At 52.1% G+C, this 27,620-nt stretch overlaps 5 protein-coding genes across 5 annotated transcripts; all 5 read right to left on the bottom strand.

Moving 5' to 3' along the window:
- Nucleotides 1–1,291: 1,291 nt before the first annotated feature.
- TGME49_299570 (Toxoplasma gondii family B protein) lies at nucleotides 1,292–2,267 on the bottom strand (the record flags this gene model as incomplete). Its single annotated transcript, XM_002372028.1, has 2 exons — nucleotides 1,862–2,267; nucleotides 1,292–1,547 (listed from the first exon to the last, which is right to left on the bottom strand). The coding sequence occupies exons 1-2, from the start codon at nucleotides 2,056–2,058 to the stop codon at nucleotides 1,292–1,294; spliced, it is 453 nt and encodes a 150-aa protein (XP_002372069.1). The 5' UTR covers nucleotides 2,059–2,267.
- A 2,458-nt stretch (nucleotides 2,268–4,725) lies between these two features.
- TGME49_306730 (hypothetical protein) lies at nucleotides 4,726–7,206 on the bottom strand. The gene is made up of 5 exons (XM_018782502.1): nucleotides 6,482–7,206; nucleotides 6,333–6,412; nucleotides 5,730–5,828; nucleotides 5,379–5,488; nucleotides 4,726–5,118 (listed from the first exon to the last, which is right to left on the bottom strand). Exons 1-5 carry the CDS (start codon nucleotides 6,518–6,520, stop codon nucleotides 5,027–5,029), a joined length of 420 nt encoding a protein of 139 aa, XP_018636192.1. The 5' UTR covers nucleotides 6,521–7,206; the 3' UTR covers nucleotides 4,726–5,026.
- Nucleotides 6,826–9,398, bottom strand: TGME49_306720 (hypothetical protein). The gene is made up of 2 exons (XM_018782501.1): nucleotides 7,909–9,398; nucleotides 6,826–7,643 (listed from the first exon to the last, which is right to left on the bottom strand). Exons 1-2 carry the CDS (start codon nucleotides 8,113–8,115, stop codon nucleotides 7,404–7,406), a joined length of 447 nt encoding a protein of 148 aa, XP_018636191.1. The 5' UTR covers nucleotides 8,116–9,398; the 3' UTR covers nucleotides 6,826–7,403.
- A 133-nt stretch (nucleotides 9,399–9,531) lies between these two features.
- On the bottom strand, nucleotides 9,532–11,636 carry TGME49_306710 (hypothetical protein). Its single transcript, XM_018782500.1, has 3 exons — nucleotides 10,452–11,636; nucleotides 10,335–10,389; nucleotides 9,532–10,067 (listed from the first exon to the last, which is right to left on the bottom strand). Exons 1-3 carry the CDS (start codon nucleotides 10,454–10,456, stop codon nucleotides 9,861–9,863), a joined length of 267 nt encoding a protein of 88 aa, XP_018636190.1. The 5' UTR covers nucleotides 10,457–11,636; the 3' UTR covers nucleotides 9,532–9,860.
- Nucleotides 11,637–12,833: 1,197 nt separating this feature from the next.
- TGME49_306700 (hypothetical protein) lies at nucleotides 12,834–27,421 on the bottom strand. Its single transcript, XM_018782499.1, has 6 exons — nucleotides 26,814–27,421; nucleotides 18,042–24,155; nucleotides 17,297–17,547; nucleotides 15,642–16,742; nucleotides 14,323–14,753; nucleotides 12,834–14,151 (listed from the first exon to the last, which is right to left on the bottom strand). The coding sequence occupies exons 2-4, from the start codon at nucleotides 18,046–18,048 to the stop codon at nucleotides 16,377–16,379; spliced, it is 624 nt and encodes a 207-aa protein (XP_018636189.1). The 5' UTR covers nucleotides 18,049–24,155; nucleotides 26,814–27,421; the 3' UTR covers nucleotides 12,834–14,151; nucleotides 14,323–14,753; nucleotides 15,642–16,376.
- Between the last annotated feature and the right edge of the window lie 199 nt (nucleotides 27,422–27,620).

The following is a 27,620-nucleotide window of genomic DNA, read 5'->3' as shown; positions in this document are numbered from 1 at the left end:
AACCCTAACCCTAAACCTAACCCTAAACCCTAAACCCTAAACCCTAAACCCTAAACCCTAAACCCTAAACCCTAAACCCTAAACCCTAAACCCTAAACCCTAAACCCTAAACCCTAAACCCTAAACCCTAAACCCTAAACCCTAAACCCTAAACCCTAAACCCTAAACCCTAAACCCTAAACCCTAAACCCTAAACCCTAAACCCTAAACCCTAAACCCTAAACCCTAAACCCTAAACCCTAAACCCTAAACCCTAAACCCTAAACCCTAAACCCTAAACCCTAAACCCTAAACCCTAAACCCTAAACCCTAAACCCTAAACCCTAAACCCTAAACCCTAAACCCTAAACCCTAAACCCTAAACCCTAAACCCTAAACCCTAAACCCTAAACCCTAAACCCTAAACCCTAAACCCTAAACCCTAAACCCTAAACCCTAAACCCTAAACCCTAAACCCTAAACCCTAAACCCTAAACCCTAAACCCTAAACCCTAAACCCTAAACCCTAAACCCTAAACCCTAAACCCTAAACCCTAAACCCTAAACCCTAAACCCTAAACCCTAAACCCTAAACCCTAAACCCTAAACCCTAAACCCTAAACCCTAAACCCTAAACCCTAAACCCTAAACCCTAAACCCTAAACCCTAAACCCTAAACCCTAAACCCTAAACCCTAAACCCTAAACCCTAAACCCTAAACCCTAAACCCTAAACCCTAAACCCTAAACCCTAAACCCTAAACCCTAAACCCTAAACCCTAAACCCTAAACCCTAAACCATAAACCCCAAACCCCAAACTCTAAACCCTAAAGAAACCCGAAACCCTTAAAATTCTAAACCCGTGGGACCCGCGTCGACATTGACACTTTCGTGCGCAGCTTCGCGCACACACGGATTAGTATCACATTTACGAAGCGCTTGGACGTACGACACAACACAGCAAATACGCGGGGTAATCAGCATTAATCAGTTCTCCGAACTGAAACTGGCATCCCCATTATATTCCAGAATGGTGGTGCGTCTCGGGGTGATTTCAAGAAGCTCTTGGAGAGAGGCGACAGCTGTGGTCTACTTTGTTGTACCCTCATGTTGACATGTACGATAATGTAAACGCTGGCCACGGAACAACAAGCTCCGTGAGAGGCCACTTGCCAACGCGTTATACAGAGAGCTCATGTTTCACGGGAGTGGCTATTGAACATTTGCTGAAAACGGAATTTCCAGGAGTCACCCTCGAGCTGTGCAGAGTTGGTGAGGCGGACTCGCACTCTTGATCAAGTGGACAGGCACGCTATCGACTCTCTGATGTGATCACCAAACTTACACATTTGCCGCCGTCACCACCTCCTTCTGCAAGTCTTCTCATTGTGTTTCCTTCGATTTCGCCGCCGGCCTTGTTCAGTGTTGCGTGCAGACGCTGTCGCAGCTTGCCAGATGCCATCAGCATCCCCACGACGGCTGTCAGCAAAACGCCCGCCGTGGTAACAGTCACCGTCTTTTTGCAATGTATCGCCGCCGTTTTCTTCTGGATGGGGCTTTGTCTGGTTCTGTAGTGCAACAGGCAGACACACATTTTGAGTGGTATTAGAGCACCACTGGAACTGACAGGCTGTCCGTATGTATCGAATTTGGCCGAAAAACAACACTTCTCAAGAAGGATAAATTCCCAGCGTCGACAGCAGCATAATGTATGGACGCCAGAAAAGAACACCTCCAAAGGCCGCCAACAGCCACAAACCCCCTGTACCCAACTTTCTCTGGCAGCTCATGCTCCACGGGATACCAGGGAGCGTCCTCCTGGACACCCATCTGTCCCTCGGTTGGAAAGGGTCAGCGTCTCATCTCAACATGCATACCCCACCTGCTCAATTTCTTCAGAGCGGTAGCTGAGTCTTCGTTCTTCACTTCGGCGAGTGTAGCTCCAGTAGTGACCGCTGGTGCTGAAGACGTCACTTCCTCCGTCGTCATCGCTTTACTCTCACTAGAGCCGTTGCTCAGAGCGCAGAGAAATTCGATGAACAAGGCCAGCATGGTCGCTGAGCACGTATTCACAATCATGTTGATCACGTGGTACAAGGTGACACTCTACAGTTCAAGCGTTCAATCCCACAGGTTACGGAACGGGGACAGCGCTCTGCCAAGCCATTTGCGCTCTGGGCATACACGAAACCCAATCGTATGATGAGTCGATTTCCCTCGTTTCTCTCTGCATTTAAAGCGGGAATGTTCATGGGCTTGAAAGGAGTTAGGGGGAATACAACTAAAGGATCAACGCCAAACGACGATACAACACCTCTGAGAGAACCACAGCCAAGTCAAAAACATGGTAGTGTCAAACAAGGTGTTTTGATTGAGCAGAATCGAAACAAAAAATGCAAAGTGCAACAAACAAACGGCTACGCGTTTAAGGGTAAGTCCAACGAAGGGGCTCACCAGGAGAGTAGGATCACAATGGGCGACAACGAACTCTGTTGTTGCTGTTCACTCCCAACTGTCTCGACCGTGCATTACGGATGGTTCCTAGAAACAGACTTTAACGTGTACTTCGAGAAATCTATAAGCCGAAACGGAAGCCCCTCCTGGGCCACCGAAACTCAAGTGTGCTCTCAGAAAGCAGCTAAACAACGACCAACGACACGCAGATGCCAACCCATGCCTAGCAACAGGGCGTTTCCCGTGCTCAGCGTAACTGGTTGTAGCAGTGGTTGTACGGACAATACCTCTTCCTCACCATATGAGGCATCACCGGTGTCCTCCCAGTGCAGCAGTTCGTTCCCTACAAATTCGCATAACGCCTCTTCCCGCCCCCCCCCCCCCGCCTCCTTTACCGTAGTCTCTTCCACAAAGTTCACAGCTGAGACACAACGGCTGAAAACGGTCTTTGCACAGAAGCAAGTAATTCCATCAACTACCGCTCCGTTTGTCACCGCTTTTTTCAGCATCCCGAGTGTTCGTGTGTGTTTCATCTGTCTCGAATCAAGAGGGAAACCCTCAATGAAAATATGTCATGAACCCCAATGCACAAGCTTTTCCTCCCACATGACGAACGTGGGGTTTCCCAGTGGAGTCACCAAGAATCTACTCTAATGTTGTACCGGTGTTTTCTCCTTCACTCGAATTACGGCGACAAAGTGGACCGCTGATGCCGGGTTGCGGCAAAAACCATTGACTGGCAACCATCGACACGATGTACCCATATATGGCAACAGTCGTGCTGCTGTGACTCCGCTGCCACAGGTGCTGATCTCAGATGACGAGCAAACGCTTTTCACATCTGTAGACAGCTCTGACTGCAGTCGTAACGACTACTTTCTTCCTCGATTTGCAGTGGCAGGCTTTGCAGTGAATTGGCCCAGCCTCTTACGGCAACGCTGTGACCGAGGGGTGACACAGCTGAGAGATGCCCGCAACACCATACAAACCCGATTCAGCGCCCCTCCATTATGTTATTTCTCTCTCAATAACCAAATCGGATGAAACTTGTTTACACATGTTATCGTCGGCCGTCAGAATACACCGTCCGTCTGCTTCCAGCAGTCTGGTTACCTCATCAAGCAATAATCATCCACCACATTTGGTAGACTCGTGGGCGGCGACGTGCGACAACGTGGTTAGCGGGCTACAAGCGTTGTGGGTGTCGTCTGTAACGTGGAACGTCGGACTGTGAACATGATGCAGAACATCAAGTCCCAAAGACAGCTCTATGGGTATCCCCAGATGATGTTGCAATGAGATAGGGACACAACACTGACTCACGTACATAGGTAGGGCACTTGTACTGTCATACGACTTATGGATCCGCCTTTTCCCGATTGTCGATTTGTGCAGCTCCATGCTCTTTGCGGAAAAGGGTCGGTCTTGGCGAGTCGCAATTCTCTGGCGGAGAGCGAAACGGGCATCCCCTCTTTGGTTCGCTGCTGCCACATGCCATTGTTGTGTCAACTGTCGTCGCCACCTTCCCTGGTTTGATGATGTAGCAATTTTTTGCGTCTAGCAAGGACGCAGACGCATCCATATGATGTTTCCTTCCGCCATTCGTTGACTGTGTTTACCAGGGGGAGTTGGAACAGAATAAGAAATTCGTTGCCTGTAGACTTGTGTGTCACTGTCGCGGTTGACGGCTGCAGGGGCTGACCAAGGCTGCTCGCGGCAAACATAGATAGTGCGTTGCAACACGTGCTATGACAAATTGTACACGGAAAACGCAGACACATTAGAGCAGAGCCAGCTTGCTCCTCAGTCAGGGAGAAAACGTCATATTACCGTCCGGACACTGCAGTTTACCCATAGTTTCCTGAAAAATATGTACTAGGAACCCTCACTCGACTTCACATGTCACTTATCCATCTTTTACTATCGTGTTCGGGCCAGCATGATCACGCGATCTACGATGGAATGCTTGCATCCTGAATTCCATTCTTGTGGAAGCGCGTTTTAAGCAGTCTCGTGGCCTGGCGTGCATCATGGGAATGAGGATCGGGGCCAGCATCGCCCCGTCCATTCCCATTTACTCCATTGGTGTTTCGCAGCAACGCTCTCTGATGGAATCTAGGAAGTCTACTCCTCGTGTGGGCGCATCATCTGACGTGGAACGGTGGATGTGTTTCGACATTTCTATCTGAACGTTCGTCGCCGCAAACAAACAACAACCACTAAACTCACAGAAAAAGTATAAACGGAGCACGGTATCGCTAGTAACCAGCTGTTCTTCCTCCTCTAACGCACCATTTTTTTCGTTGGCGATATCTCTCGGTTGTGGTGTTTAAGGGTATACCGGTTCCTGACGTGCTGTGGACAGGATCAAAAACATTCGACCCACACACGTAACAGCAGCTGCTAGCGAATAAGGCACTCGAGCGGTGTTTGATGGCGAGTTATCAAAGCTATCTCCGGGCATCCGTCTGCCAGAGACAGTTCACAAAAGGACGACACCTATCTAAGGTAACTGGGCTCATGTTTATTCACAACTGGCAGCGCTGTTGAGGTGTTTACATGCGCGATTAGAAAGGGTAACGACTTGAGACAGTTACCGACCAATGAAGCTGAGTCGGAGACGTATGCAAGAACAGGTAGTCGGCGAAGCAGCCTTTACATGCTGGAGACAGCTGTGGAAATTCACTACAGTGAATGGCTCGTACAGCACACCGTAACAGACTCAGGACTTTCGTTTCACTGCCCTCCACTTTCCTATCATAGTTGGCTCTTTTCAGGGCAGGCCCCAACAGACATCTGCACTTCTTCAACGACACAGGTACATGCGACAGTCGCCAACTGTGTGTCGTTCGTCCACTAACAGTCAAGCAAAGCACTTTATCAAATTATCGCAAATGTCTGTCCTTATCTGACCATCAGGCGACAACAAATGATGACAGGCTTACCAGGCACAGAAAAAATATGCGAAAGATGTTCAACCGCACACCGGTGTACACACGCAAGAGGCGCTCTTCCTTTTCTTTTTCTTTTTACACGGACCTGTGTAAAAGTGCTGCTGACCAAAAAAAGCATCACGCGGTTTTGGGTGATGCCACTTCCGATGTCTTTGTCATTCACGACGGACTGCGAAGCCAATTCACCTGTTTTTTGGTTTCCTTATTTTCCATGAACCATTTCAAGTCATCCTACTGCGACTGTCCCCTCGACGCTGTCCTTAACGTCAACGACGAAGGCAATTCACTGGCAATCCAGCACGGCAGACATGAAGGGTCGCTCGGTTTCAACCGCTGCTTCACCTGCAGGTCCAGACTATCTGTTCGTTTGGTTGTCGCCTCTTTCCGAGATAGCAAATCCAAGTTGTGTGATTACTGTTTTGTTGACGTTCCTGCACTCGCCTGACAACACACATCGTGGTAAGAACACGCAACAAAAACTCAGAAGAGATCTGCGATAAGGAAACCTTTCCTCCTTTAGGTAGCCTCCCCTAATCACCTGTGGCGATCGTCAAGAAACGCTTCGAGCGCCTTCACCTTTGCCGTGACAACCGTCAAGCATGCGGACTCCCCGATAGTCTAGAAATGAAAAAGGGCGATCCTCGGCCAGAATCGGCAGCCCGTTGGCCTCGCGCAGCTAGCCTGACATCAATTTTGATCTGCGTGTATTCTGAATACCGTACATTTTTGGGCGGCGACATGTAATCGAAAACGTGAGTGTTCATTGGGCTATGGTCACTCCAGGTTAACGACTAGTACAATTTTGTCGCTGTGGAGCTATGGTGTGGCCGATGCATTATTACAAAGAATACAAGTTTACCGCATCCAACCCGACTTAATTAAAATAGACAATTTCATTCACAGTCAACGTGCAGCTACATTTGGTGCACGTGTCTTTTTTCTTACTGAGCATATTCATATCGCTGGTATTTCCCACTGCAAACTAAGAGCCGAGAGTACGCACGATAGAAACTCATGAACGCCACCTACAGACAATGCCTAAGGATACCAGATGAAGAACAACACACAGCAGATACATGCACCGACGAGCTCACCTGCACGGCGAAATGACCGAGGGCAGTGTCGCCTGCCATCAACACATGAGCTTCGCGCACCAGCCACACCTCTACGCGTACACCATTTGCTGCTTTGTACCTTTCACTTCTTTGATGCACCCTTTTTTTTCAACGGTAGGGTCTCGTTATCCCTAGACATTCCATTTCAGCCTGTCAGCCGGAACAGCAGATGGAAGTACCTGCCCATAGGTTAGACGGGCCCATATATGTGGTTCCCTAGCTGCTCGAAAAGAGCCCTCACGAGTGACAGACGCAACGTGAGGTAGCTTCTGTGGAAAAAACTGGTTACCGGTGCCGAGAATAACGTCAGCTCCACTGTGCGAACAACTACACAGTCAAGCCACACGCACCTATCACTCTACCATTCCCATAAGCTCTGTGATACGATTTGTGTCCGAGTGCCCATCTGGTATTCAAAAAAGACTTGTATCTTCATCTAGGATACGCGTCGGCTTCTGGCCTCCAAGATTTCGTTTTTCGAAAGAATGTGTGCCCCCATTCGACGATCGATCCAGGTGCACCGCGCAATCCGATATCAGCAGCCGACAACCACGGCATATCCTGTCTCATGCTACCCCGACACACACTTTATACGACGCTTGTCTCATCTGTCCGTTCTACATCCTCCTGAAGAGCGTATTCCCGAAATTAGCTAACAACTGCTAAGTCGTTAACTAATGTTCCTGTAGGAGGACAGTTCTTTACGCGACATCTACCATTCTACCGGCGCAGCGCGGAGAAATTCAAAACCTCTCAAGCACGCTGCTGCAGTCGTCTTCACCGCAGCAACCCAGTGGCATTCGCCGCAGTGTCGCTGATGCTCGTTTACTGGAAAAGACGAAACAGTTCTTCCCGCGCGATATACCACACCACAACAGTGCCTTGCCCGTTTCTCCCCGCACTACGATGTCATCTCCGCACGTGGCCACTCAGTGAACGACGACACATCCCACTTACACAGAATGAGCTGACTGGTCAGCCGCTGCCGTACTAGATCACTCTCACCCGCGTGTTTCGATTCCGCTGATGCCTGCTGCCAGGCCTTCATGAGTGACTCAGATTCATCTCCCCCATACATGGTTGCTGACGTTTCGTTTCGAGCACCCCGCCCTTGTGTGTTCGGAAAACCGAAACTCACCAGCTAAGACATCGCTCTCAGCGCAGCAATTGTTTGGATCTGAGTTAGGGGAGGAAGTCTCCCAATATTTTCTCTGTCTGACAGCAGAACAACCTTCTTCCAGCAGGCACCTTATCCAGCACCCTTCCGGCTCACCTGCTTCACTATACTTAGCCGCCGTTGGTCATTCCCTCCCTGGCTGGCTTCATCCTGGACCAACGACACACGACGTACACAGTTGGTGTCTCTAGGGGCGACGGCTAGAGAAAAAAAGCTTTGAGGTACTCACGCCTTGCTGAAGGTAGACGACGGATGATCTGAGCCAACGAGAACCTTCGACCACAGCTTCCTGATCCCGACCACCCCTCCTACCTATCTTTGCACGCGTAAGACGTGTCCAGCAACAGCAAAAGAAAGCCTCCCAAACACAGCCTGCAATAGTTGCATTATGAAACGAAGAACGTGCATCAGGCCAGAGCGAAGAACGGGAGATCATGAGAAAGATCCGTCAGGTGAATGAACCTCTCTCACCCCTGCATTGACATCAATTCGGATCATCACAAGACAACAGACGGGGTTGTTGGGGGGAAGGAGGGTGCAGCTGGGAAAGATGCAACACCTATACGTGCAGTACTGTTGGTTGCCATCAACATTCAAAAAGCCTTATAGGTGAGCCGGGTAGCATTCAATGGATGTGAGGAGCGTCCGGAAGTCCCTCGTATTTTCACCATTCTACCAAGCGTCCGTTAAACGCTTCTAACACCGACGCACACCCGAAAACACAACTGGGAACCATTGCGCTTCATAAAATGCAAATCGCGTACAGATGCGGCATGCGCCTATCTGAACAAACACCACGTTACCCCATCAACAAGAGTGCGACTAACTGTGTCCTGCTGTCGCCTGCAGTTCTCTTCCCCCTAACAGCGTCTGCAGCACCTCCCTCAGCAAGCGTGCCCCCATCAGCGTACACACCCTCGTGACCACGAAATGGACGCTTGGCTGCACCTCCCATATCATCAGAAGTCCACACTGGATCCGACGCCAAGGCTGCGCCTCGACAGTTTACAACTGGCCCACTGTTTCACCGCGCGATTCTGCGGCAAGAGGCAATGATCACAATGCAGCGGACCTGTGAGAGGTACTGGTACACATTCTTTCATCTACGGACCAACAAGACTGTCTAAAGCGTCATTGCTACTGCCACCCCGTGGGTCTGAACAGCGACAACGATAATAATCCAAAACAGTTGACAGTGTACGGGGGGTATACCCTGTCTCAAACAGCGGCCACGACCACGGGGCACCCGTGATGCCGGCGGCGCCAACACACATACGGCGACTGACGACACTCGTGCCCTCGGCGAGCCGACGTCATGAAACGAGCCTCATCCGATCCAGGAGGGTCCAAATCGCTTTGCACACCTTCTCGACCAAGTTGCTGTCACTTCCCCAGTTCGCCATTTGCCTCGAGTACTGCGTGCACTGGTACCGCACAACAGGGACTGAATAAGCTATCACCCTAGCATAAGCACGACATAGGCTCTCTGGTCGCCACCGTTCCTGTACCTCATACTACAGCTCACAGCGTCCAACGTACACTAAACCCCGCGACACACACGACCTGCCTTACGCTGTCCATTCGCCGCTACTCAAGTCATTCACGATGTCATCCTCCTCCGGAGTAGCCACAGACACAGCAACAGAGGCAAAACTGGCAGTATTGGCCCTACTATTTTCAAAATCCCACAACCACTCTCGCCACACCTGCTGGTTCATGGTTTCAAAGAGTCAAAACTCCGGTTCCCTAGGTCCAGCGTTTATCAGTGACCTCAGATATATAGTGTCAGTAGCCTACCAAATTAAGCACTTTTTAGACAGACAATCTACACATCTCCTCTACGAGATAAGATCCCACATTCGCCTCCTACGCAGGGACAACAAGCTACCGAAAACTAGACTGACGTGACGAACCAAATCTCAAACAATCGCCGAACAAATGGTCCACCTATGGAGTCACCGTCCTGGCCAGTTACGCAGTCACCCGAGGCCTCGGGGAGAGTGTGGGGGCGATGCGACGACATGCATGGCACCCGACAACATAAAGCGCAAAACATTGAAAAACTAGCCACATGTGTTGAACTATCCATTGATTGAGTTCGCCACCTATGTTGCGGTCTTCCCAAGACGAATTCTACGGTTCAAGTGACACAGCTCACCGCAACCCACGCGTCCAGTATGGTCAGCGAACGGCAATGGTGGCTACGTCCTCCATCACGAACCCAGCTTCAGGCGTCCCACTAAAAGCCACGTGGTTGACATTATCACGGTCGGCCTGTTCGCCACAAGGGAGATGAACTTTACACGGCTGCCGTGTCGACCGCCAGTTCCCACTGCACTGTTGATGATGGTCTCCATCGATAGCCGTGTCCATCAATACTTTCTGAGACTGCACAAATGTGGCGCCACCCTACGGAAAAAAAATATGGAAGAAGGGTGTCTGCCAACGCCTGCACATTATCCTCTCAACCAGGTACGCGCCTCTCCAAATCATTCATTTCTACGGCGCCTGCACGATTGGCGGCAGGACAACGCACCTTCCTCACTTGTGATAAGGTCACAAATCGCGAAGCAGCCACTCCGGCAAGACACCCATCTTCTGACCAGAGGTGGTACTCATTAGCGGTCGCTCGTGGTCGCGCTGTTGCGCCCTCACCGTTGTCTCCTGGAACTGAATCGAAAACAGAAAACGGTCCAGACCGACAGGGATACTATGCAAGGTGCTCCGATGGGCGCGCAGCTGTGGTGTGTTGCCCCACGAGCCGAGTCCTACTCCATCGCGCGTCTAGTGGCTGCAAACCCAGCTGCACTCACACCCACGTGTGCGTTAAAGACTTTGGGTTCCGGCGATCATGCAGACAACGAAACCTTTCTTGCACTCTTTACCGTTTCATATTCGAAACATGGTAAGACAATTGCCACACGAGGGCAGCGGTAATATGACCGGATACAGGCAGCTGCGGAATACAATCCACATGAAGGGCGTGTGCGTCAACTGCCACACGATTACGGTTAGTCCTCACGTCACTGTAGCGTCTATCCACGACACATAAACACATGACTGCAGCACACCGCTCGTCACTACAATTCTTCCGGGTTCACGACTGCGTATGCTGACACCATACCACTTTCACACTGGATAAATCGAGTCTCGTCACCCCTCCACCACCGCACTGTTCTCCAGTGTCACGTCCTAAATCCGCTGCGAACCGCCTGTGTGCGATAAGCGGTAACGAGGCAGATGAGGGTCAGGTGAGGCCACCGAATGGAGACTCTACTGTTTGTGGACGGGCAGTGTGGGGCACGTCTACTGGCATCGAAACCCAAAGGTAGTATCCCATATGCCAACTGCGTGATAAACCTCTACAACTTTCCAATCTCAATAATGGTTGTACATTCACAGATCATCTCTTATACGGCGTGAAGGCGAACTTCCAGGAGACGGTAGCTAGCGCGAACAACAGTTTCAAAAACATCCTTAAAAAATGTCGGCAAGACTTCTGTGTGCGCGTCCCTCGGACGAACCGTGCCAAAGCCAGGCGTATCCACCGCTACACGGTTCGTGAAAGCAGGGCTCCAGCAACTACCCACACATAATTGTGTAGACGGCTACGACACCACAATCAGGAAATCAATCACCCTCTGGTAAACACCAGAGCGGTGAAGTGTGGTACACTGGCTATATTCACACAACAAATCAAGCAACCGTGTGAGATACAGTTTTGACCCACCGGCACCCGTCTCATTCGATGTAGTACCAGTGGGAGCAGCGTTCTTCCGGAATAGGTAACTCGGCGAATCAACGCAGGAACACTGTTGACGATGGTGTTACGTTACGTGTTCCTGATGGATTAGATTCTCCGCAGAAGAAATAAAAGCGGCGCCGTGTGCTACATTCACTGACCGACAAGGGCACCTCCGCGTTATCCCATGGCGCTGGCCGCTTAATCGTTACAACCCCTGCGCACAACTCAGTCATGCACTACTACCATATTGGTATCCACTCCGTTACGTACTGCCTGAAGCTGACAGAGCCCCACTGTCATTCCGACGCGAATACAAACGACGGGGCCATGTCCCACCCCATTTTCTATGCATCTCTTGTGGCCTCTTACCATCTCAAATATTCAGATCTCATTACCCCCGAAACACGCAGGAGAACATTACACCGACCCGCGCCAAATGACAAAACCAGACACGACCTCTCCTTCACGTCAGTCGTTTGATGAGACACCACGTATACACTGACAATCGCCCGAATCCACGTCACCAATTTCCTACTGCTTCTTCCTGCAATGGGCGTAGACAGCAAAGAAGCAGAACACAACTGTCCGCATCAATAAACTCGGCCACTGCGAGGCTCGACCAGGCCTTACGTCCCACTCGTTGGGCGTGTCCAGAGGGCCACGACGCTGGTGGCCACAACATCATGTGCTACCAAGACATCGACCACTTCATGCAACATGTCGGCTTCCGCGTTGACCTCAGCCAACGTTGACTTCCTCTCTCTGGGACCCGCAGTCGCCACGTGGCAGTGGCAGAACAAGACAAATGGGGCTCCATATCGGGTATCGAGAAATAAACCACATTCCCCAGATTCAGTCGCCAGTCTCAAGGCATTTCTTAGCCACGGAGTTCGGACACACGGAAATCCAAAATTTGACTTTCACAGTCACCGACTCAACACCAGCCCCGCCACCGCAATTGCCACCGATCCACGTTTGGCTCCGTCCCCGTCACGTACCCCACCGGATGCCCCGTCGCATCGAGCCCCACCACTCTTCCTCCACCACACTGGTCACCCAAACTGCCACACCGCCTAGCCCTTGCCTACCGCCTGTACACAGAGACCAACACAATCGTGACGTGACCGCACGGAGTTATCCACAACCAGCGTGTCGTGTCTCCGCTCCTCATCCGACACCACTGCCTCCTGCATTCGCCACCTTGCGCAACCGCTACCAAGGGGACTCCGAGAGGCTAGAGCCTAAGACAGGTATCTGACACACTCCCACTGCACCTGCGGTGCAGTGCGCGTAAGAGCAGATGCCAACCATCACATAGCCAAAGTGTACGAATCTCCTTAAAGCCGTACGGAGCCACACGTGGGTGCCGCTGGACACCCACAGACGAAACTCGGTTGACGCAGTCGAGAGGTTGTTCCGCTGCAGGTGGTCAAAACCAAAGACGTCTTCCAAAAAATGTGGCACACCAGCAGATGCCCAGCCAGAACCGATACATGACTGTGTCGAGGACAACGAGACCACTCTCACGAATTCCACGCCCCCAAGCATCAAACATTCCGTGGTGATGTTCACCACTGTGGTGCCGTTGTCAATAGAAACCTCTACCGCAAATATGACTCTGACCTGGCGTTGGCTCACTCCATCTTATAGACAGGACCAGCTGGGGCAGCAACACTTGGTGCGAACTCTCGAACAACGAGACTCCCAAAAAGCGAATGTAAGGAATACTATGTATTCTCCGCAAGGCTGCTCCGCATGGAGCTGCGAAGGAATTGCCACTTAGGCGCCAGAACGTGTCCTGAACAGTTTCCCACTTCAGGTGGAAGACCTACACGCGGGGGTCGACCGACTATGTGCACGATCTAAACGGTCAGCGACTGTGCGCTAGAACAGCTGCCAGCGGCTCTCGACGAGCGCGCATCTGGTGAGGGACCCTTGCCGAGCCATTTGCCCCGCATACTTCCGCGACCTGTCAATTCATCAAACGGTAGTCTCGAAGACATTTCAAAGAGTCACGTTACTCCCGGCACTATATTCCCATGCCTGCTCGCAGCAGAGGCTACGCCAACCTAAGTACCCGTCGATTCATCGACTCCGATACACAATGGAGGAGCACACTAAGTAGTTCTCCGTCCGAGACATCTTCACAACGTTTGATTCGTCATCGCCCTCACAGTGTCCATCTGTTATCAAGGAAACTGAGCATTTTACTTCCCGTGTCACCAACACCATGTGCACGTATACATTAGAGGCAAGGAGTATAACAGTGACGCACCGTCCTGGACCCATAAACCAGAGACGGCTAATCGTACTGCTCAATTCACCGTTCCTTGTACATCTTCGTGGTCAAGATCAACAAGACACGGCAACCAGCCACATATTGTCACGCAGACACGACAATGACTGGTAGTATAACCCAACACCACTAGATATCATCTTGAGTCCTCACCATTGGTTATTGGCTTGCACCTTCAGCGTCACTAGGACTTCATGGGATTAGTCTACACTAAGCAATACTACCATGTTTCCACTGCTTTTTCCTCTCAACCAAAATGCTTCACAATTGAAACACTCTTTTGCCACGGAAGACGAATATCCAACGAATCATGCCCACCTACACCTACAACCCTCCTCCATCGTCAAACATACCATTGTTAGGAGAGCATTTCTATTCACGCCCCTCGGCGGCATCATCAGACTAATCCCGGCAAAACACGACGCTGAATGCTGTACAAAAAGAGGACGCCCACCAGATCCGGTTTCGGCTGGTGTCGATGGCAGAAACACATTTGAAAAACGCCAGGGCAAAAGAATGCATCCAGAACGAAGGGGTACTCAGGCTGCTTGCACGCATCAATGCGACCGGTCACCTAAAACAATGCTGAAACTCATGATCACCTTTTTAAACCATCGTCGATGTAGCACTGGATGGGAATGAAGCCTTTATAACGAATTAACTGACCCTCAGAACCATCGAAAAAACAAAAGCGCGGCAACAACTGAAAATCTTCATGACTATGGTACTCTGTCGCACAGGCCGCACAAACTCGGCTCTCCGCAGAACAAACACTCTCGGCTTCATCCACGATGCACACTGACAGATGCAGACCACGACATGATGGGCCTGCCCTTAGCTACGATTGGAGGGCTCGTCAATAGCCCGCAAGCAAAACGCCTAGCACCGTATCAGAGTACTGTTCTGATTATAAATCGCTGCCTGCACCATGGCCCTGCTTGCCTTCAGATGTTGCACAGTCGAGATACTACTGCACCGAAAACAGTACGAAATCCGCTGCCTGCTGCTGTCGAAAGATCTTTCCGCCGATGACCTGCACACACCCTTCTACCCCAAAAGCCGTATCAATAGCTACACACGTGGCAACAGGACAGAGCACTTTACCTCTCCACACCAACAACGACACAGTCCGCCAGTGCTTCTGTCTCACGCCATTCATCAGGTGAGGAAGCAAGTGAACATACGCTGTTACCTGTTTCACTGCCACCGCGAGCTCACCTTCTGCTTCTGGTGCGGTCGCGGAAGAGAGAGTCTCGGATCATAAAGGGCGACGTCATGAAGAATGCTGCTGGGGGGCTCGTCTAGCCGGTATATCCGTCAAGCCGGTCCCTTCCCAAAGGGCCGCAACGACGTTGGTTACAACAGCATGTATTACCACCTCAAAGAAACCCTTACGTAGCATACTGATTTGTAACCATCCGATACTCAGTATCGGCGCCGTCTCTTTGGCACACGCACGCGCCGCCTGTGCGAAACAGGTTAAGGTCAAGGGTCGTGTTAGATTTGCGTCTCGTCTCAGTCCACACTACAGCACATCTCGTAAGCGGAACGGCGTCACAGCCTTGCGTCTATGCTTCGATATGCGTGGTAGAAAGGACTCCACTCCACGGAACTGTTGAAGACAGCTAGTGGTGTCGCTTTGCCGTATCCAAAAGTTGTATTATTAACCCCACGTCTTGGACGGGTTCCGGGTAAAGCAAGAAATGCTATGATCAATCGTACTCAGAATGGCAAACCACTACCACTGACACGTCCGCGCGGTTCACCAACCCAATACAGAGCCGGCCAGTACAACTACCCTTCAAACACCAGTGGGTGTGGCCCCACCCCTACAGCATATACACTGGGCGAGCAGATCTTCTCCATCGCTCCTCCACCACATTAATCCACCCCGCCGTCACGTCCGTCAGCCATTGCATACCTCATGTGAAGAAGAAAGAAGCCGTTTCATCGGCTGTTGTAGTCAGGCGAAACCACCAGCCGAGGTCTTTGATGGCTGCAAGCTCCGAACATCTGGTGAGGGCAGAGTTTGGTGTCCTCAGCATGCTCAGGACTCCAAGCAGCACGACCACAGGAAACGGTGCAGACGCACACCAAATGCCGTTCACTTTCCACCAGCATGCGGTCACCCATGTCCTCTTCCAAAGCCATCGCTCATGAATTTTCGAACACTTCTCCGTAGCCATACCTGCAGCCCCTTCGAGTCATAGCCGCTGGAGATCACAAGGCGAGGCCGTCAGTGCTGGACTGGTGACCAGGCCACACGAATCCACTGATGTCGGTCGCACATAGCATCCAGCAAGGTCCCACCGCAAGTCTGTGCTGGCTCGGCAGCATACTTTCAGAACCAACGACGCACCGCGTCTACACATAGTGCGACTGTGCACCTCAGATAAGGTTGCGACGGACCATCGTGCCATTCCGTCAAAAAAAGGTAGGCCGCCATTGCTCGATTTGGAAAAGGTAATGACGGAGACCAGTCGAGAAGCCAAACTTGCTGACACATTCTATTGTGTAGGAGTCCGCGCAGTCACATGTTTTGGAAGAAGCTAGCCTTCCCTGCGTAACATACAGCTGGTGTCACGTATCTCGTGCACTGTCAAACAAGGGGACCTATACACTGTATGCCGTTTTGGTTCACGGACAAACTTCCACGCTAGCTGAGCGTGCCCTCAGTGTCCAGCTTCATAATTGAGTGCTCTACTGGTGATGGCCGCCTGCCGGTAACTTGCTGCTCCGTGCCGCTTGTCTCTGCCGAAACACTGGACCGTCGTAGTGACAACAAAACCGGCGGTACTGGATTGCAACCGACTGCACCACTTCCCGGTCTCACGGCTGCACCGAGTCTTGCTGCTGAACGTGTCTTAACAAGTAAGGTAGCAAGCATATGATGGCGAGTCCTTTCTCCATTGGACCTTTGATGCCCAGCGTCTAGAACTGTCTCTCCGTCGCCCAGCTCAACAACCGAAAAACACATTGACACACGCTTGCCATCCAGGCAGACGGATCCTACCAATTCTTCCTGGAGACCAACAAAAACACAGCAACGGTCGCACTCGCAGTTGGCATCATCAGAGCATGTTGTTGGCCGTGCACATGCACCAGAAAACCTTAAAGCGGAGTTGACGACCGACTGTAACCAAACTGGTGATTCCATAAGCACCTTTCGATAAAGGCAACGGTGCCACGCTTCACACTGTTCGATTCTGGGGGGCACACTTCCAGCTTCACTGTCACCCGAGTTTACGCTCCGTTGTGACCGAGTGGACACAGGGAAGATCACATGACAAGTTAGGTGGGATCGAGAATCAGTCCACATTGGCAACGCTTTTATCACCTGTCCCGAGACTCTTCTTCACCCTTACGCGGCGAATCACGCTACCGTCAAAACGCTCTCCCCTTAAACGTAGTACACCAAGACCGCAGCCGCACCTGAAGCTACCCGCGAGTACATACGACATGCGATCCTGACGATGTCGTGCACTCCACGCGACGTCTGGACGCCTCAAGCCTCTCCATTCCCCCGTGGCCACCCTGACTACTGCCAAGGTGTCACGTGGTCTGACCGCTTCCTACCGTTTGTTCGATAGTACAGAGAAGCGACAACATGGCTTTGTGAAGCCACTTGATGCCAGTGAATCTCGCCGGACCTGTGACGTATGCCCACTGAACAGTGCCGCCAGTACTTGTTGCCTCGCATGGCTGCCAGCCCCCCAGGATGACAAAAGACACATGCGCGACACAGCTTGAATGCTTGTCCGTCCCCGGGAGTATGTGTCCCCACATGAGTCGTCCCGTAAGGGAGACGATCTTCCCAGAATCCGTACCTACACAGGAAACGCCCAACATACACACGCGGGAGAAACACCGGGGAACGGGTTCGCATCTGAGGCCATTCAGTGGACTAGTGGCAAGGCCAGGCGACGTGACCGCTGGCATCGTATGTGGTGTGGTGCTCATTTACTACAAACACAGACTTGGGCTGACAGTAACCGAAACACTCAACTGGGGATACCCACAAAACACATAAATACTGTGGTGCAGCCGTTCTCCCTGCTGCGGTGCAGCTGTCTATGCGAGTCACACATCATATGGGGCTCTGACGCACCGATCCTTCGCCACGTCCTACAACGATGACCGGCAGCCGACGCATTTTAAATGCTGAGGTCTCAAGCCACCACACGCAGCCGAAACTCAGAGGACAGTTGCATGTACACCCTGATGTAACGGAGCGTGTCGCCAACAGATCTGGTTCGGTGTGGTAACACCCAGCGTTACGTTCACCGACAAAAGTAGAGATCAATGCATGATCGGCACGGACCTAGCATGGGTGCTTTTCAACATCGACTGTGCCGGCACGAAACGTCCACCGTTGTATCTGCAGGCGGTTTTGATGAACTCTTTCCGCGGCAAGCATGACGTTGCCTCCGTCCTCATCCTGCAGAAATGTGGCACTGCTGTATTCACACACAATACCCAACATGCCTTTAACTACCCACACAGTTCCCCGCTGAGAAGGCGCGCGCATCCTCTTACCGATTGAATCGTTCATCGCCTATTCGACCAACGAGACGATAGCACGCCTTGCTCCGTATCTCACCTTTCAACGGCGATGGTGGAGCCAGTACCTGCCTGATGCCTCGCAGTCAAACCTGCAACACCTGGTACTCTATAAGTGCCCCGTGTCATCATGATGTCGCGATCGTACTACTTTTTTCTGTAACTGTCCAAAGCCGTGAAGCCATTCAAAACAGCCATCACTAGCAGCAAGGTATGTCGTCACGCAGGCTCATAGGAAAGCCCTCTCCCCTGAGCATCGAGGACAGTGGATCCGAAATATACTGCAAACAGGTGCACGACCCTTTCCGACAAGACATCACGTTTTTATCTGGGTATCGACATTTCGTTCATGGACTCTGGCTGCTTGCAATCTCCATCATCACACGACGACGATAAAAGAGACCACAAGATGCGCAAGCGCCGCTGCGAGGTGCACCCCTCATCAACGTCTCCGTTACGCACGTTGTGGCCGACCATTGCTCTCATGCTGTTCAATCAACAATCCAGATCACGCTCTCGCAACACACAAACCCAAGACCGAACGACACACAGGCCACTTCCAAGCGAGAACGAATGCAGTTGGCATCCCCATCTCGATGCATGCTGGCACACCACAGCACTGCTGCGGCGCTCCGTCACTCTACGTCTTCCAGTACCAAGGCTAAGCTCGGCCAGATCCGTAAAATGTGAAATGCTGGACACTGAGGCACAGAAAAGAAGCACAGACTCTTCAATACGTCGTACTCGTTATGCATACATACGACTGGGAGCTGCCGCCTAAGGTAGCGTTACCGGGCCGTACGCTAGCGCTGATTCTCGTGTTGCGGCCACCGATAAGTAGAGGCCAGCGCATGGTGAGTATGATCCCACAACAACCTTTTATGCACAATGAACGCGTGAGCGTGACACATCCAGCATCAAGTACGTGTACTGAGGTGATATCCTGATGGGCCTCCATCCGCTATTGTTCTGTCTTCTCGCAAAACATGGAACGGAACAGCGCTATGCTGGAAACAATCTCCAGCAACATTGTTTGACATCGTTAACACACCCTTTCACTACTGGATGGTGGACCCATGTTTACCAGGGAAGTCGTAACAACACATGAAGGTAGCAGGGTGATAGTGCGACGACCTTTCTGTTGCATCTCATTGACTCGTAACAGACGGTACCCACTGCATGTCTCAATTTACTATACGGTGACGTCCTTACCTGCTTGGACTAAAAAAACGTTAAGACATTCCAAACAACAGTCGAGAGCAGGGAGGTACACCGCCCCGCGGACATGCCCTCGAAACCATGTCACAAAAGGAGCTCGCTCTCGTCAAATGCGACCTTTAGTAGATCTGTTGGCTGTCACAGGCAGCGCAGTGGCGTCTTCTTAACGTACCTCGGCTTCCCTGCTGGCCACGAGCCAGCTCCGTGTCCACCCACTTACACTTGCCATCCTTCATCCTCCCCAAGAAGAGTCGGGGAAAGACAATTGACAGGCGACACTCAACGCAAGATTCCATCTGTTTTGTCCGCGGTTCCGTCAAATGCCGCGTGGCTCTGTATCGTCCTGACCCTAACATGACAAGTGGATACCACGCATTTACCGAAATCACACAAACGCACGCAGTCAACGCTATGGCCGTCGTGCCCGCCGTCACACCTTCCCTGATCAACTAGTTTCTGCACCCAGCCGGCCACGGCCACGCCCGAAGTCTTTCTCCGTCCGCCCTCTGCTACTCCTACTATAACAAACGTTTCACATGCCTTCCTCGTGGGGGGCCCTACTTTCTGTGCGAGAGGGGAGACAAAGCATGTCGTGCCACCGTGGAGGCGGGCGAGACGATCGATTTGATTATCGAGTTGAGGTGTGTGAATGGAATTCAAAGCCTTCAATGCAATATGTCAAAGTTCCTGATGCCAGAATTTCCCACGGACACACGAGTCACCATAAACCCTGTACATAAATAGCTCAGCACAAGTCTGAAGATCCCTCATTTAGGCAGACATTCAGGCCCATGGACACCCGTACCACGGCAGTGGCTCGAGACAAGTGCGGTGAGGCCCATCGCACTCCCAACGCCAAATACAACCACATGAACCCACGGGCGCTGCGGGTCGGCGGCACCACATGCAGAAGCGGCATACGAAAGCATGACGGCATCAATCACACCACATGATTAGGGAACCCTACGGCAAACATACACATTTCAGACACACAAATAACACAGTGACCAGCGTCACTTAGATGTATGGCGTCACATCAAACTACTGCTGCGACACACCGTCAGTTTACTTCTTGAGATAGCGAGGGATAATTCGCGCAGTTCCGTTGGGTACAAAATCCCGTAAGGCAGAACACAGAAAACAGGCAAAAGTCTTACGCACATATCTAGTATGAAGACGACCTGCCGTCAGTCCCCACCTGATTTTGCCTTCCGTGGCATAAACCATCATGGCTCCGTTGTGTTTACAGACAAGTGGAGGCCGATGCGTTATCGGCATGCTTTTCGCATTGACTGAATCGAACACGGACAGTGGCGGAGAGCTGTATTCAAAAAAGCAATCGTTTAGTGAAGTTCTGGCAGCGTCATGAGCTGGTAGTGGATCCGTACCACGGTGGCGACCATATGCCAGAACTGCCTCCTCAAACGGAGTGCCGCCGTTACAACTCTACTTCACTCAGAAGGTATAGGCACAACCATCTGGCACTCAAATCACCCTCACGTCTACGCCAGCAGCGGCGCACTACTCCCCTTCCTCAATCTGGCATTTACTCAGTTGGAACGCTTGAGGTGGTTTCTGCGTCCGGCTTCTCATCTACTCATCCGAGACTATACCCATTCCATGACCCTTCTCACAGCGTCAGCTCTCCCTACTCCCGATTTCTGCAAGCGATCCGCAACACGTTGCTCATCGAAACCACTTTAAACAACACGGTGATCTTTTCAATAGGTGAGCAGATTACAGAAGATGTCTCTCATGGTGACACAGTGCTCGTCGACCACGATCGTAGCGGATTCTTGATCTCCCTCAACAATGGCCACGAGCTCCGCCTGCAGAAAGGTCGCTTTTTGGTGGCGGCCAATATACTTTGCCTCCTCCATCCGGCACAAGCCTCCCTCGGTGGTCGGTGAGAGAAGGAGACATGCAACACAGGCGACCGGCTGCGGGAGATCAGCCGCAATAACAGCATATTCGTCATTAGTGCTGCGCGTCGACATAGTCTCTCTGATCCAGTATCCGTGAAACCACGACAGGGCACTTCCGACGACAGCGAGAAATCTTACAGCTCAGCATCCAGCAACTTTATCAATCCAAGGTGGATGTGGTTAGAAAAAAGTACGAAATGGACTACTGTGTTTGACCGTACTCAAGTTGAATTTGCACAGCTGGTCACACATTTTGGAACCGCAAGATTTCAAAACCACCTCGTCGGTACAGCTGCCATTGGATCACTGTTCCGTCTGGTTCCGTCCCCCTTCTACATATATAGCACACCCCGCCGCTTCGTATCCCACCATTGCTCCTCCGTCACACTCCTCACCACTGTAGTACACCCGTCCCCGACTGCTGCCTACCGCATGTGACGGCCACCGGAAAATATTGGGAAACATGTGATCAGGCGCAGTCAAGACAAGCGAAGAAACTGAAATGCACCACGAGACGTAAGAAATCTTTCGTAACGCAAGAACCGGCAGTGCGAGAAGCCTTCTGAGAGACAGGACGCCAGACAGCTAGACAACACGCCACGCTTTTGACACGATTCACTACTACGGACTACGGATTAGGTCGAACTAGCACATGAGCAACTGTGGATAGACCAATAGCAGAAGTGGTGGACGTTTCTGCGGTCACTTCTGTCTAGCCACGCCTACAGCCCTCCCCCGACACACATCGCCGAAACACGTCTCGACGGGTATAGCGCACCATTCCGTCCAATGAACTTATAACGGCAAACATCGATGCGTGAAACACTGGACCGCGCGTGCAAGAAGAACCCCAAACTCTACCAATGCACGGTTGTATCGCCAGCCACAACCCCGCACACAGGAAACACGACACAACAGCAAACTCTAGAAAACGTACTAGGTGTAACATGTATACACGGCAACGCCATCCATTGAGATATTCATCTCAAACAAAGCTGCCAGACACCAGCTAGGCACTTCACAAGAGCCGCGGGCCGCAGAAACAAAAAGACACAGAAGACACAATTAGCAACACCGAGCCTCAGCGCACAAACGAAACCAGCGACACCGGACACTGCATCTGACCGCCGAAAATGGTTTCCGGTTACGTTTTCCGAACGGTTGGTGCCTTTCGCGAAGATCCCGAATGTGGCTTCACGGGCCTTGTTCACTGCCAAATTCGCGCTGCTGAGTAATCGGCTTGCGCCCAGCTGTTTGCGTGATGCAACAATAGAACGTCTGACAAACCTCCGACATATAATGGAGGCGTTTTACAGAGGCGCGACCCCTGCTCCAAGCCTCTTTCGCCGTACCGCTTCAGTCTGCCAACAAAATCACGGCATCGTGGAACCTAAAACAATACTGGGGGCACCTGCATTTAACGATGTATGCCGCCGCTTGGCTTCACAACTAGACACGGACTTACTCTTCAAATGAATTCAGCACGAATGTTCTCAGTCACCCAGTGGCAGAAGGTGCACTACCGGCATCTCACCGGCAGCGTCGGCCGAAGCCCTACCATCACGTCGCTCCTCGACGGCAAAGAGAAGATACGCCGTCCCCTCCTCAACACGCTCCCCTCTACCAAGCCCTAGCTTATGAGACGCAAGCGCATCAAACAACCCTCCAGCATAACTCTGGATATCAGCGCTGAGATATGATGTCGGTAATAAAGCTCAAACCTGTGGGCCGTCTCACAACCTGAGGTCATTCATGTGAAGCATGGCCCTAGTCGATCCACAGTCATCTGCAGCCCAACTGCCCAGTCATTCTTCCAACCCCACAGCCTTAGATCAGCAGCCAACCCCTCCGTTTCTGCACTGCGCACATCATGCTTCCCCAGCGGCCAAAGAAGAAGACAAATGCGAACACGAGGTCCTCTTCGAGAGGTCAGTTGAATTCAGTACATCATTACCTCTCTCGTCAGCCGTCGTGTCTCCGCTTGCCACCCACCCTCCGCCGTGCGACTGTATGACTGAGTTATGCACACGGCCCAACTACACTGCCGACCATAACGAGACATGTTCCTGTTTTCCTACAGGGTTATTGGTGAGTCTCACGGTTCAAGGTCTACCGGTCCTATATGCACTGCTATCGATCATAAGCGGGCCGAGCATGCTTGCTGACTACCCAAATGATTCCAACACGATCCCCGCGGCGGCATCCATCCCTGACTGTCTAGTGCAGGTCGTGTCTCCACCGTCGCACACAAAAGGGGACACCCCGGCACCCTGCACCTCACGATAAATCCTTCACCACCTTTGTCACATCCGTCACGGTCACCAGCCGTTGCCTACAGCCTGTGTGCGAGCCATGAAAGATGACCACATAGTCGGGTAAACACAGACGGACGCTGCTGATGCGCACCTCGAGTCGTCACCGACGGCTTCTGCGTTATGGAGCGTACGCCAGGGTTCGATAGCACCGTCGGTACCCCAAGACTCGCCTCCACAGGGTACGCGTCTGGCACCCGGCACACAGCAAATTCGCTTCAGTCGCCACAAGGTCACGGTCATCCATGATGTCTCTATCTTATCCAATTTGGTGGGCCACTCGCCGCGAATGTTTATCCACGCAAATAAACAGCGCCCCCAACGCACGCCAAAAAGACAACCCTCCAAGGAAGATTAACGCCACGTACATCAGTGGATCAATGTTTGGCACGCCTGACGCATTCCATCTCTGGACCGTGTCTGCACACATCGCCGCAAAAACACTCCATACAGAAGTGCAGCGGGCGCAACCGCACAACACCAATATCAGACACGTGAGGTACGCAGGGCGTTTCCGCATGACACGGCGATCCGCTATATCAAACAGAGCTCCGACATACCAGCCACAGATTCCCGACTCACGCTACTGCCACGGGACACCGACGCCACAAAATTCAAGACGTACTAGGATTCGCCGAAGTTCGACGCACAAAACACAACCCATGAAGTTGCACCTTCCATTCGACCGTCGACGATGCTCGTCTCTCAACTCATCCCAAGAACTGGGTATTCCGCACGAGAATCCAAGCTGTCTTCGTGTGCCGCGTGGTGTACCAGCCGTTACCCCTTGGTGTACCTGGCGTCGTCCCATGCTTGACTAGACCACGCCAAGCGGCAATAGCACGCCACATCATCTGTGGATGAGCGGAACTCCACCCACGCTCTATGTAGAGCCTCCTGATCATGGGCCTTTGCGATGATCAAGTCGTGTGTACCTGCTCATGCTGCAAAATTGTGGCACCGGTGTACCGATCGCAACATTGACCGACTTTGCCTGCCACCAACAACACAACCCTCTGCCCAGCAGACGCACGCCCTCGCAAAAGGTTCACGACGCGCCCACCCTTACACACGCTACAGCGGAGGACTCACCCTTCAGCCACCTTCTACATACCGAGACACAACGACCCTCCCTCTCTCGTGCCACCGCTAAACAATGCCGAGAAAATTTACACAGAGACTGTCGCTGGATTCCATGCATCTATGCCCTACTTCCACTTTCTGGAAACGCACATTCCCCAGCCGTTCAGAACAACAGATGACATATCCTATTGAACATCACGGTGAGCAGACCAGATCCAACGGACTGTCACAAACGCTCAGATCATTCAAGTGAACCATAACCCTAGCAATCCATGTTCACCTGCAACCGAAGTCTCAAATCCTTCAGGCAAGGCCACGCCCTGTTGCCGTCCACAAGCGAACCCCTCCGTTTCTGCACTACGCACATCATGCTTCCCCAGCGGCCAAAGAAGAAGACAAATGCGAACACGAGGTCCTCTTCGAGAGGTCAGTTGAATTCAATACATCAATACCTCTCTCGTCAGCCGTCGTGTCTCCGCTTGCCACCCACCCTCCGCCGTGCGACTGTATGACTGAGTTATGCACACGGCCCAACTACACTGCCGACCATAACGAGACATGTTCCTGTTTTCCTACAGGGTTATTGGTGAGTCTCACGGCTCATGGTCTACCGGTCCTATATGCACTGCTATCGATCATAAGCGGGCCGAGCATGCTTGCTGACTACCCAAATGATTCCAACACGATCCCCGCGGCGGCATCCATCCCTGACTGTCTAGTGCAGGTCGTTTCTCCACCGTCGCACACAAAAGGGGACACCCCGGCACCCTGCACCTCACGATAAATCCTTCACCACCTTTGTCACATCCGTCACGGTCACCAGCCGTTGCCTACAGCCTGTGTGCGAGCCATGAAAGATGACCACATAGTCGGGTAAACACAGACGGACGCTGCTGATGCGCACCTCGAGTCGTCACCGACGGCTTCTGCGTTATGGAGCGTACGCCAGGGTTCGATAGCACCGTCGGTACCCCAAGACTCGCCTCCACAGGGTACGCGTCTGGCACCCGGCACACAGCAAATTCGCTTCAGTCGCCACAAGGTCACGGTCATCCATGATGTCTCTATCTTATCCAATTTGGTGGGCCACTCGCCGCGAATGTTTATCCACGCAAATAAACAGCGCCCCCAACGCACGCAAAAAAGGCTGCCCTCGGGATGGCTTATCGTGCCATCTTTCTAAGTGCCTCAGCGAACATGCCCAGCGCATGCGTCGGTGGCCCAGTGTGCACGTGGGAACCGTTGTCGCTATCGGCACAGGGTTGTGAGAACAGTGTTGACACTCCAGAATGAAAGCCCAAAATAACCAAAACGACAGGCGAACGAAGTACAAAGAGTACTTCCATATCTCACTGCAGGCAACCGCCTGAGAGATTGGCTCGATGCATCTACGTTCATCTCCAGTTTCGATGTATTGTCACGTGAGGGGGAGGGATGGCAAATCCCTACAGATTAGTAGCGCCGAGAATCATTGATAAAACACCATTCAGCGTCACATTCGAGTTTGGACTAGGACATTATGTGTTGTATTTTCCAACACGTTAGGCCTTCCACCGTGAGTCTTCTCGATCCGTAGTAACCCATTCACAGTTGGCATTCATTTCGTAAGTACGCGATAATGCATATCCGTGAATGAAGCTTCCAGACATTTAGTGAAGCTTTCTACCGGTAGTGATACTGTGGCCACACAACTCCCTACGTACCTGCGCAAGCTGCAAAGGCGACGCACGGCCACTTGGAAAGGGGTCCGGCTGAGAGCTCCACCGCGCCCCATATATGGCCTCATTCCGATACGCAGAGAGTACTTATATTCAAATAAAGCCTGTTTTCCACCTCGGAATCAGCGCCAGTATGGTGCGCCTTCTCCCGAGTCCCCAGACTATGAAAAAACGTGACGCGACCCCCACCTCACAAAACTCATCCTTAATCCCATCCTGTACGACGGTACATATCATGCGTGCTGTGCGGCAACGTCACACCATCCCTTCCTCTCACCGCTGGACACGCGCCGAACGGGAACTCCGATGAACGCCACAGTCAACATCAGCACCGTAGATAGCCGACTTGTACCATCCGGCGGGTCGTTCCCTTAGCCGACGTCACCCTCGAATCTCATGAGCCTGGTGAATCCAGAAACACACGCGAGATTGATATCACAAACCCTGACAGGACATCAAACCCTTCTCAGCAGCTACTACAGAACACACACCATTCCCGCCGACAGTTGCCATCCCCATCGGCTGGTGAGCAGGCAAGAAAAACCACGCGCGGCACCTCATCCGAGGTGCAGACCACATTGACACGAATCCGTCTGCTGCACGTGGTCTGCTCACAACTCCCACGCTACGGTCGAACCCACGCTCCACCGAAACACGACTCCAACGTCCGGATTGCCGTTCCAGCTGCACCCAACTGCCTACGTACACACCCCACCCCGCCACATGACATGCACGACCTCCCGAATCAATCTATCTCCCTTCCCCCACAGCGCCGGACGTCGTCTGAGAGTCTGCAGAGGTTGCCGATCGCCTCCGTGCGGCGACCGAAAGTCCGCAGCGCGTGCGAGCCAGGCCAGGAACCGCACCCAGGGCATGACGTCCAGCGTGGCACACACACACACAATGCCAGAGTCTATCATTCGACACGAGCCACCCGTCAGCCGTATCCAGTGCCCCTGACAAGTCGTCGTTCGCCTCGGCCTCCCGGGGACGCTCCTTATCTAGCGCCAACACACACTCCACCTCTTGTGTCGTTATCACCACTCCTTAACCTAAACTGGGGAGTCAAGGACGTACAAACCGT

The sequence above is a fragment of the Toxoplasma gondii genome, chromosome IX, assembly GCF_000006565.2.
Source record: "Toxoplasma gondii ME49 chromosome IX, whole genome shotgun sequence".
Taxonomy (NCBI): Eukaryota; Apicomplexa; class Conoidasida; order Eucoccidiorida; family Sarcocystidae; genus Toxoplasma; species Toxoplasma gondii.
Note: the sequence above shows the minus strand (reverse complement) of the source record. Positions and strands in the feature narration are given on the sequence as shown.

What these genes read in the sequence shown, in the direction of transcription:
- TGME49_306730 (XM_018782502.1), bottom strand. Translation starts at nt 6,520, where the DNA reads ATGGCAGGCGACACTGCCCTCGGTCATTTCGCCGTGCAG. An exon ending in TCGGTCATTTCGCCGTGCAG is followed by an intron (nt 6,413 to 6,481) that starts GTGAGCTCGTCG and finishes CATTGTCTGTAG; the next exon opens with GTGGCGTTCATGAGTTTCTA. An exon ending in GCATATTTTTTCTGTGCCTG is followed by an intron (nt 5,119 to 5,378) that starts GTAAGCCTGTCA and finishes CATTCACTGTAG; the next exon opens with TGAATTTCCACAGCTGTCTC.
- TGME49_306720 (XM_018782501.1), bottom strand. Translation starts at nt 8,115, where the DNA reads ATGATCTCCCGTTCTTCGCTCTGGCCTGATGCACGTTCTTCGTTTCAT. An exon ending in TCGTCTACCTTCAGCAAGGC is followed by an intron (nt 7,644 to 7,908) that starts GTGAGTACCTCA and finishes GCGATGTCTTAG; the next exon opens with CTGGTGAGTTTCGGTTTTCC.
- TGME49_306710 (XM_018782500.1), bottom strand. An exon ending in TTCAGTTCCAGGAGACAACG is followed by an intron (nt 10,068 to 10,334) that starts GTGAGGGCGCAA and finishes ACATTTGTGCAG; the next exon opens with TCTCAGAAAGTATTGATGGA.
- TGME49_306700 (XM_018782499.1), bottom strand. An exon ending in TCTGTACTATCGAACAAACG is followed by an intron (nt 16,743 to 17,296) that starts GTAGGAAGCGGT and finishes GTTGGTCTCCAG; the next exon opens with GAAGAATTGGTAGGATCCGT.